We start from the raw sequence: 11,471 nt of genomic DNA on the forward strand, positions 1-11,471 counted from the left end.
AAGTTTGTAAAATTATTCCTAACCCTGTGAGATGTCTCATGATCCGCTCTAATCACAGTGATGATGACTCGTCTGAGGCTCGGTGCTCGAGGAGTTCACGGTGATGTATGCGGCAAGGGCGTGGCGGAGATTCAAACAGATTTATTGACGACAGAAGTTTAAATAATCGCAGGATTTATGAGTGAAACTGAACCTGGCTTTGAACTCGGCCTGAGTTCATCTGGTTTATTCACAGGTTGGTTAAAGACTGATTTAAACACAGCACACAGAACAACAAGAATCAGAACACACGTGTGCATCTTCACACACATACACGTGTGTTTCTGTACGATGTTTGGAGCAGCTGACGGAGGCTCAGTTGAGTCCGTCAGAGTTCAACTGAGACGCAGACTGAGGTAAAGTTTCTTCAGCGATAAGAGCAGAAAACATCCAAACACCCAGAGAGAACAGAGGAACTGTGATACCATCGCTCTAAGTGTTTCTGAGGAGGAAGAACCCAAACACACACTTCCTCTGAGCGCACAGGTGAGTGATCACACAGAGATAACACCTGAAACATCCACACACACCGAGTGTGTGTGAACACTGAACCAGAACTGGACCCGATACTGCTGACAAAGATCACTGAAGACAACACTGAGTCTGCACCCTGCACTGCAACACACACACACACACATACACACACACACGCAGGCGGAGCAGGTAATGACAGTGTCTGTAAACACACAGCTTTAGCAGCACTAATGGCCTGTCTGCACACACTCTGACAGAAACTGATGTGTGTGTGTGTGTGTGTGTCTTTGATGCTGAGTGTTGTAGTCTGAGGCAGGTTGAGACAGGAAGCTGATGAGATCAAACACGTCACCATACTCAGATACGCTTGCTCTTCAGACGGAGGTGTTCCCCTCGCTGCTCCTGTAACCTCACTGTGTTAAAAGCCTCTTCTCACTACATTACCCATGAGCCTCAGCTGACAGGTGATGGTTTAAACCTGTCAGTGTCTCCTGATCAGTGATTTAATCTGACTTAATGAAGCAGCTTTGAGTGTAATGGAGCTTTAAAATCTAAACATGGAGCTCAGTGATGATTGTTAGAGGCACAATGTATCTTGGGAATTGTGGTTTCTGTCCTCCCCTGAAGCTGATAACGCTTGTGCAGGTTTAAACTTGTAACGTAGTGTTTATTGATGACTGTATTATTATTATTTTAGAGACAGAAACATGACACGTCAGTTTTTCTTCCCTCAGTTTATTCAAAGACACACTCTCTAATCCAGAAACAAACTAAAACTTCTCTCCATCTTCAGAACATCCAGCTTCTCTTTAAAACTATGAACCCAACAGCAGCCGGAGCTCTCCTGAGCGCACTCAGATCCTGATGAAGACGAACATCATCATCCTCATCCTTAGGGAAGAGATAAAGTGCATAAAGTCCATCTGAGAGAAGCCAAGCAGCTTCTGCTCAACGACGCTCAATCTGAAGGAAAACGTCATGCCGGAGGAAGTCAGCAGAGTGTCAGAGCGACAGCAGCAGAGCGTGGAGGGGACGAAGAATCATTTACTCTTTGTTTTCTGTGACCGATGAATCAAAGTTTACTCTTTAACATCAAGAGAGAAGACGTTACACAGTCTGAACCTGACAGGAAGAACAGGTCTGAAGCAGGAAGCTGAGGAACATCAGAAACTCTTCAATGCGTTTCTATGACGTTTAAGAAAGAAGTGATTTATTAGAGATGATTTACTCATCTTTGTTCAGAAGATGAATCAAGAAATCTGAGGAGACAGATGAGTTCTTCTCTATCAAATACTGCAACGGTTTTATTCCAGCTGTGATCCTTAAACCAACAGAAAGCAGTGAAAAACTAAGTCTGATGATATTTATATCATGATAAAGTTGTAATAAGTCATCAGTATGTGATAAAGCTCATCATGACAGAAAAGATCATCTTTTATCTCATCATAGTAACTTACAGATTTATAATTTAGACTTTTCATCTATTAGGTTTGACTCTTATCTCATAAAATTTTACTTATTTTTTCCTAATCTTGACTTTTATTTATTAATTGTGTTACTTTCAGTCGAATAAGTTTGACCTCTTGTGGTTTAATTTAGACTTTTATCTCCTTGAATCATTGTAAAATTATTTATTTTCGTCTCATGTTTTATGTTTGACTAATAAGTTTGACTGATAATCTTCATATTTTGTGCTTTTATCTCTAAATTGTGACCTTTATTCATCTTTGAGTTACTATCTTATAATTTGATTAATTCAATAATTAACAGATTAATATTTTTAACATCATCGTGAGTCTTCATCTTCTTCTTGTTTTTTTCTGCTTCAGTTGAAGGCTTTTACTGTGAAGGGCCCACCTGTCACACCTGCTGTTAGATGATGTCACGTTGAGGAGCGTCAGCTGTAACTTTTTCTGACTTCATCAGTTTTTATTTTTCTGATCACATCGAGTCACTGTTATTGATAATGTAACGATGAGTCTGAGCAGCTCTAATTGGCTGATCAAGTAAAGCTGCTGCTGTCTGTGATGATGACGATGACGAGGATGATGATGATGTCACTGTGGGGATGGTCTCATGATCGCTCAGCTGACTTCCTCTTCGGTTGACGTTTTTTAACTTAAACTTTTGTCGACTGGATGTTTTTTATTGATCCAGACGTCTTATCGGCTCCAGTCTCTGTCTATCAGTTTATTGATCAGTCTGTCTCAGCAGCACTCTGTGTGTGTGTGTGTGTGTGTGTGTGTGTGTGTGTGTGTGTATGGTGTGTGTGTGTGTGTGTGTGTGTGTGTGTGTGTGTGTGTGTGTGTGTGTGTGTGTGTGTGTGCATGTGCGTGCGTGTGCGTGTGTGTGCGTGTTTGGCTGGGTCCATGGTGATGTAGAAGATGCCCTCCTCTTCAGTAAGTCTCCGTACGTTTATTGATGTTTGTTTTCTGAGTAAAGATGGCGGAGGACGTAGGTGAGAGTTTCATGAACACGCACAGAGCCGGGCTCGTCGCAGCCTGATGACATCATCTCTAGAGGCCCAGAGACTTCCTGACGATCTTCTGGGCGAGTTTGTAAAACTGCTCTCTGTCCTCACGCCACATCTTAGATGCGTCCACGTTTGCTCCGCTCTCATCATTGGGCTCTGAGAGGACACAAGGAGAGGACACAAGGAGACTTAAAAAGATGAGAAATAAATAAGGAAACAAGAGAGAAGGTGAGAGGGAACGAGGAAGCAGGAGGGGAAAAGTGCATAAGATGGGTAACAGATGAAACAGAACACACAGGAAACAAAAACGTAAATGAGGGAACCAAAGAGGACACAAGGGATCATGACAGTAATCAAAGAGGGAACAAGGTAAGAGCTGAGTAAAAGATGGAGAATATAAGGTACAAAGAGAGGAAGGAGAGAAGGAAAGAAGAATAGGAGATAAATTAAATGGAAGGAATGAAGGAGACAAGGGAAACAAGGAAGGGAACAAGAAACAAGCAAGGAAATAAGAGGGAAAACAAGGGAATGCGGGACTAGGAAATAAGTAAAAGAATAAACTAAACAAGAGAGAAATAATGGAGACAGGTGAAACAAGAACATACAGGAGAGGATACAAGGGAACAACAAGGTAGAAAGTGAGGAGACAAAGAAGGAAACAATAAAGGAAGTTAGGAAGCAAGAGAAGAAACATGCAAGGAAATGAGAGAGAAACCAAGGATAGAGGAAACAAGAAAGAAAGAGAGACTATAAAAGATAAACTGAGGGGAAACAAGGAGACATGAGAGGAAAGGGGAGAGGAAACAAGGGATAAAATGAGGAAACAAGCGATAGATAGATGAGGAAGAAAAAAGAGAGGAAAGAAGAGAGGGAACAAGGGAGAAAATAAGAGCGAGATCAAGACGGGAAACAAGAGGAGAAGAAAAAAGGAGAGGAAGTCAGGTAGGAGACGAGGATAAAGAAGTGGAGGAAACAAGGAGACAGAGAGACATGCTGAGGCATCAGAAGTAGTTTTTAAGATATTTTTGAGTGTCATGAGTGATGTCATCAGTAAGGTGTGTTACCTGCGAGCATGCTGACCACAGACAGCAGGATCTTCTCCACACTCTGAACAGGACTCCACCTCTCTGCACTGCTCTCATAACCCATCGGATCATCTCCAGGAGCGTGGAGGATGGAGATACACACCCTGCCGTCAGGATAGACTGAGGAGGAGAGAGGGGAGAGAGAGAGAGGGAGGAGGAGATGGAGGAGGAGGAGGAGGAGGAGGAGGAGGAGGAAGATGAGGAAGAGGAGGAGGAGGAGGAGGAGAGAGGAAGAGGAAGAGGAAGAGGAGGAGAGGAGAGGAGAGGAGAGGAGAGGAGAGGAGAGGAGAGGAGAGGAGAGGAGAGGAGAGGAGAGTTGTGAGTAAATATTCTTTGAAGAGAATCAAACTGAAACGGATCCTGACCAGACCTCTGAAGGTTTAGGAACTGTAAAAACCTGATCCTGAAGTCGTCTGACACGCTTCCAACATGTTTCACCTTACATAAGTGTTCTCACATCAACAGGTGTGTGTGTGTGTGTGTGTGTGTGTGTGTGTGTGTGTGCGTGTGTGTGTGTGTGTGTGTGTGCGTGTGTATGTGTGTGTGTGTGCATGTGCGTGGTAATCAGAGATGATCAGTGTATCTGAACATCAGACGGACTGACGGTGTGTTATCAGGGTGAGCTGAGTGCTTCCTGTTCTCTTCCCGTCATGGAGGTGTTTCATATTCTGACAGCTGCAGGTTGAAACTTCGGGAATCGAACTATCCACCCTCTGTCATTGCTGCAGGGTCATGGCAGTTGATTGGTTGTGACAGCGGTGACTTTAGAGACACCACAGAGGAGGATAACACCAACACCTGTGTCTTGTTCCCTGCAGGTGCGTTCTTTTATTTATTTGAATGTTTAAAGGAGTGTTTCCACACACAGACCTAACCTGAGCGGGTCGCCCATGTTTTCTTAAACCAATGTTATTTAAAAAAAATTATTTCTATAAGATCCTCACCCACATCAATGACTGAGACCACCTGCCTCGTCTTGTGTCTGATTTAAAGTCACTGCGCAAACTTAAACAGATGGTTCAGAAGAGCAACAACTCCTAAAACCAAAAAGACTTTGGTCTTAGTTTGGTTTATAATCCGTCTCTATCTGTATAAAAGTATAACTCGTGACTCTGTTCCTGTTACAGATCAGACCCTCTCTTCACGTGAAGCTGAACGTAGTCTGTGTTCATGACCGATGCTCTGCAGACTGCAAACGGCCCCGCTCAGCGTTTCTTCTTCATGTGTTTTATCTTCAGCTGTTTGTTGATGGAGGATCAGTCGATACAGTTACTGCAGGAAGTTCAGCTCAGGGCCATGCTGGTGTCTGTGTCTGTGTCTGTGTCTGTGTCTGTGTGTGTGTGTGCACGTGTGTGTGTGCGTGCACGTGTGTGTGTGTGTGTGTGTGAGGAGATGATGATGATGATAATGATGGGGGGGTCACAGGCGAGCAACCCGTCCTCTAATCAGGACGGAGCGTGCTCAGACCGACTCCCTGCTGTGACATCATGGTTCAGTCCACTAATCAGAGCGCTAATGACAGCATGCTAACAACATGCTAATGGCCTGCTAACAGCAGCAGAGGCGTGACATGTTCAGACTCGTCCAATGAGGCTTTCAAGTCAAAGTCAGAGACTCAGCAGGACCAAGGTCTGAACCGTCACATGACCAAGTCTGCTGCAGAGTTTTAGAATAAAGAGAACAACAACAACAACAATAAAAACAACAACAATAATAACTTTAATAATAATAATAATCATAATAAAAATAATTGAATAACTGAATAATAATAACTTTAATAATAATAATAATAATAATTATAGTAATAACTAAGAATATAAAGGTGTTTGGACTCACTGTTGGGGTGAAACATGTCACAGGTGAACCTCATCTTCGGAGGACTGAGAGGATAATCAGAGGGGAAGCTGAGGACGGCAGGAAACACTCCACCTTCAAAACACGTGTCCTGAGGACCCCTGAGACCCACAGGAACATGGTTAGACCACGTGAAGACAACACGCTAACAGAGCTCAACATGAAACCTCAGCAAAAAGATGAGAGGAAAAAACACACAAAGCTTTAAAACAGGAACCAACACAGGTCCTAAACAGGCTCCCAAACATCCACCCTGAAGGTTCAGAGAGACAGCTATCCTTACTGTATCCTGGCAGCTCTTTGGGAGGTTTCATGAAGAGGTTTGTTGGAGGCCATTTTAGAGTTGATTTTGTAAAGGACTGATCTTAGCGGTCAAAGAGGTTCTAGTCTTTTGGGAGAATTCAAGAACTTCCAGGTCAGATACGTTTAAGAGTATTTGGTAGCTCCAGGTCTCCTTTTCAGGTTATAACTGTAGTGTTTTCAGCTAGCTAAGAAAAAGAGGTTCTACAGTTCCTTAAAATGGTTCTCCTCCTCACAAAGGGAGTTCTAGATGTCTTTAATGATCAAATGAGGATCTAGAGTATTTCAGGTCCAGTGCTGTTCTTAGTATTTGTGAGAGAACCTAATAACAGGGCTTCTTCTAAGAAATCCTTTAGACTCTGACAGCCCAGTAAAAGGTTCTAAGGTTCCTGTGAGAGGGTTATCAGTCGTTGTAGGGATTATAGAGGAATACTTTGAGGTTCTCCACAGGTGTAACTGGTTGGTAAAGAGATTTAAGAAGTCCTTTAGGAGACTGTAGGGTCAGGCTTCTTTTGAAAGGTTCTACCCATCCTTCAGGTAGTTCTTACAGTTGTGAAGTTTATGCAGTCTTCTGGGTAAATCTAAGAGTCCATTAAAAGGTTCTACGGTCCATGAAGAAGGTTCTAGCAGGCTTTTAGGGAGTTCTAGTGTCTCTTTATAGATTAAGGAGTCTTAGTGATGGTCGGACGGAGATTTAGGACGACGCTCTTGACAGATAGTAAATTTATAAAAACAATCCCTGACGCTGCTCTGATGAAACCTGGAGTTTAACTCAACTTCATCAGTCAGCTGTTCATCATTATTGAGGACCACAGGTAGAACACACCTGATCCTGAACCTGCTCATGACGGCAGGTTCAAATTCAGGACCAGGATCAGGGTGTATCTTTGTCTTCATGGCGTGCTGAGAGTCCGTTCCGGAATAACCAGAGTTCAGTTTTATGCTTTGAATATCTGCACACGTTTAGTTTTCCTGTTGTAATCTGATCTGATCCTCGATGGTTTATCTGCAGGTTATTTCTGACTTCACCTCCTCCATCAGACCGACTGCATCAAAAACCACATCACAACGCTCACTGACTATCGTCCGGGCCAACAGCGAAACAGCTCTGAGGACGCCGCTTATCAAACACGCTCTGAGACAGAGATGAGGATCAATAGATTGATTGAGAGACAGAGATGAGGATCAATAGATTGATTTAGAGACAGAGATGAGGATCATTAGATTGATTAGAGAAAGAGATGAGGATCAATAGATTGATTTAGAGACAGAGATGGGGATCATTAGATTGATTGAGAGACAGAGATGAGGATCAATAGATTGATTTAGAGACAGAGATGGGGATCATTAGATTGATTAGAGACAGAGATGGGGATCATTAGATTGATTAGAGACAGAGATGAGGATCATTAGATTGACTAGAGACAGAGATGAGGATCAGCAGATGAGACTATCTCTAATTTACTTTGTCAGACTCTGTGGACCGGCAGAAGCAGACCGGGCTCTAACAGAGGCGCGTGTGACACAGTGAGCATTGTCTGAGGTAATTATGGGATGTGTTCTGATGATGTCACTATGAGCAGGCATGCAGACAGGTAAAGTGAGCGAGCAGCAGGTTAAATTGAAGGGCAGACTGAAGCTGCTGGCACGCCAACAAAGACAACAACAACAACGACAGCAGGAGGCTCCATTACAGCTAATGATGCCTTCACTGACATCACGTTCACTGCAGCTTCTGTCAGTGCTGACACACAAGATCCAAACACACATATCTTTACGATATGTGGGTTACTCAAGGAGAGTGAAGGGGTTCTGTGAGGTCACTCAGGTGGTCTCAGGTCTCTTAGATCAAACCAGGGTTCTAGAGGTCCTTGATTACAGTCTGTGAGGAGGGACAAGGATATGTTTCAGTTCTTTGGTTCCTGATGGAGGTTCTCACAGAACTTAAAACATGGGGTTGGTTCCCCAGAGGAAACTCTTTGCATGACTTCTGATATTTTACAGAATGAAGGATCCACACAGAGGGTCAGTGGTTGGATGAACAGAAGCTGACTCTCAACGTAGGAGACAGTCAGATTTAAACCTCTCTATGAGTCACTTACTTGTGTTTAGTGCACAAACAGCGACACCTGCTGGTCACCTCCAGCATCACAGCTGTTGGACTCTCACTACAGCACCAGGAGACACACAACGGTCTGTTCTAACTAGGGGTGTGCCAAAATATCAATACTACGGAAGATTTCGTTATCGATACGTTATCGATACACTGGCGCAAAATAACGATATTTAAACAATAAACATACAGCGGTTCTAAACAGATTCTCTCACAAAAGCCTGCTACAATTTTGATTTACAGAGTCACTACTTCAAGCCTCCACATGATGGCGCTTAACATGAATAAGAGTGGGTGCTGCAGTAGAGTACTCTTTGAAAGGAAATAAAAAGAAGAAGAAGAAGAAAATGGTGCAAGATGGAGGATTAGCAAACAGCAGAGAAAAACACGTGAAAGATGCACAGTCAGCAGCAAACTTAAAACACATTTTGTTTTACTTGGCTGTCGTTCATGTGAAATTGATTGAAAATGTTTTGTAATTCCTGTGAAATGGATTCAGTGCAGTCAATAAATTCTGAATTTCTTCAGTGACACAGATACCGTGGTGTATCGTGGATGATATTTCTTGCAATATATCGATTATCGCAGAATCGCTGTATCGTGATAGTATCGTTATCGTGGGCAAAATATCGTGAGAGTATCGTATCGCGAGGGACCTGGTGATACCCAGCCCTAGTTCTAACCTCACCAGGAGCCAGTGACAGGTCCAGGTTAGACACCTGTAACCTCAGACACATGTCTCTGACAGTTTCTCATCAGCTGTTTAAAACAGAGAGGTACTCACATGATGAGAGCCTCCCACTCAAAGAAGTTCTCCTCGTTGACTGGACCTGCAGAAACAAACAACTGAGATTAAACACAGACAGTGAGCTTCTGTTCAAAGCTCCTGTGAGGAGGTTTCACTGGTTGAGAAACAGATCAAAACTGAAACTGGTTCATATAAAAGAAAACCAGACCGACTGTTTCTGTATTATGGTTTTAAAGCCTGAAATCTCTATGAGGAGGTCTAAGTCGGACCAGACGACTGAGAGGACGCTGAAGAAACAGAAACTGAACACAAGGAGCGACACATGTCACTGTTAACAAAGCAGGATGATGATAATATCTTGGTGTGTATGGGACAAGATCAGATGTACATCTTTGCCCACAGGCAGCGCTTTAAATAACACAAACAGGAAGTTCCTCACAACACTGATTTTATTATCATTTTATTCATGTGATTCTTTTTATCAGTTATTTAGTATAAAGTAATTCCTTATAGACACGTAGAGACTGAGAACATTTCCCTCATGAATCTGCTGTCCTTATAGACCTGAGGGATGATTACACTGAAAAAAGTTTCTATTATTAAACTGACTATCTTCAGCCTTTTCTTTATGTGCCTCAGTGATAAGACCAGCTCCATGTTTGCAGTAAAGACACTGCTGTAAATGTATCAGTGTGTACACAGATACACAGAAACCTCCCTGTTATGACGGCACTGGAGGAGTGAAACTTTCTTTACTGTAAGGAAAAGTAAATAATAATAGACTCATCTAATTAATAATAATAATAATAATAATAATAATAATAATGATTTATTTTTACTGGGCTTTTCAATACAGGACACAACGTGCTTCACTACAGACAATAAAAGCAACTTACAGATAAAATGAGAGATTAACAAAGAGATAAAATCACAGAATAAAATCTTTTGGTGAAGCTGTCTCGCTGTCTCGCTTTCGCTTTCTCTTTCTCTCTCTCTTTCTCTCTCTCTCTCTCTGAGGACGAGGGAAGGACTCTGACAGGAAAGCTTTGAACAGCCAGCAGAAAGCCACCAGAGGATCTTAGACCGGGTCTACGCTCATCAGGGAATAACAGCTTAGACATATACAGAGAGGCTGGCCCATGTTGTGCTTTAACTGTGATTATAAGATTATTTAAATAAATCCCAAAAACAACATGTATCCAGGTAGGGATGCATAAACATATTACACAGAGGGAGCCTGTAAGAGACAGTGGCATCAGACCCAGAACTGGACCCTGGTGGATCACAGTTAGGAATATTACTATTGATAACACTGCAGACATCTGCAAGTTCAGATAAGAGCTGAATCTATTCAATCTATCAACATCAGGACTGATCCAGACTGAGATAATCAATGATCAGTGCTAGGGTTGCAAAGGGGTGGAAAATTTCCTGAAAGTTTCCGGTAAATTTTCATGGGAAGTTAAGCTGGGGAATTTTGGAAATATTCCAAATTGTTAACATTCCATGGGAATTAATGGGAATTGAGGGTAATTTAATGGAAAGGTATCATATCCAAGCATAAATATTTGTTTTGTTATAAGCAGACATCCATCCAAAATAATAGAATTAAAACAGATTTATTGTAAGTAGAAATTAATGAACAATAAATTATTTCATTGATGAACAAAATATGAATGTTGAGTTAAATATTACTCATCCCCCGGACCCAACCCATTCAAAAATTAACAAAAATGCAATCCCAACCAAGTCCCATTCAAAATGTTAAATGAAAAGAGCCCCTCTCCCTCCAACAAAGTCCCATTCAACATGTAAATAAAAAAGCATCTTCCCTCAAGCTTCTCAAGCCTAGCCTCAGGAGGATTGTAGAAATCATCTGTGCATGTGATGGAGGAATGCACAGTGCATGTAGGGGGCGTGGTCTCAATAGCCCTGCAGTAAGCAGTGTGCTATGTGCATGTGATTGAGGAATAGCATAGATATTCAACTGTACTTGCATGAAATCTGGTTGTATTAGTCAGGATTATGCTAACATATATTTCCCCCAACTAAATTTAAGTTCCCTAATAAGAGATAACCTTCAATTTAGTAAATTCCTGGTTTATTCCTGTTTATTCCCATGGAAAGTTTCAAACTTTGAAAATTCCCAGAATTTTGCAACCCTAATCAGTGCACAGACATCTGTTTCAAACATTAAATAAGAGTCTTATTTTCTTTAGACAACGTGACTTCCTATTTCTGTTTATCAGAGAGAATTTAACCACAGCGGACACTTACAGACACATTACAGTGTAACTCACAGGCAGATGATCGGGATAAATAATCATTCAATGATAAATACTGACAGTGATGGTTAGTCACCGAGAGAGAACAGGTGACTCACCT

General features: G+C 42.0%; 1 protein-coding gene across 1 annotated transcript; it reads right to left on the reverse strand.

The window, feature by feature from the left end:
* Positions 1 to 1,232: 1,232 nt before the first annotated feature.
* Positions 1,233 to 9,231, reverse strand: ube2g2 (ubiquitin-conjugating enzyme E2G 2 (UBC7 homolog, yeast)). Its single transcript, XM_034694403.1, has 4 exons — positions 9,123 to 9,231; positions 5,908 to 6,026; positions 4,051 to 4,191; positions 1,233 to 3,142 (listed from the first exon to the last, which is right to left on the reverse strand). Coding segments are annotated over exons 1-4 (375 nt in total). The 5' UTR covers positions 9,125 to 9,231; the 3' UTR covers positions 1,233 to 3,029.
* Between the last annotated feature and the right edge of the window lie 2,240 nt (positions 9,232 to 11,471).

The sequence above is a fragment of the Notolabrus celidotus genome, chromosome 10 (assembly GCF_009762535.1).
Source record: "Notolabrus celidotus isolate fNotCel1 chromosome 10, fNotCel1.pri, whole genome shotgun sequence".
In the NCBI taxonomy this organism is placed as follows: Eukaryota; Metazoa; Chordata; class Actinopteri; order Labriformes; family Labridae; genus Notolabrus; species Notolabrus celidotus.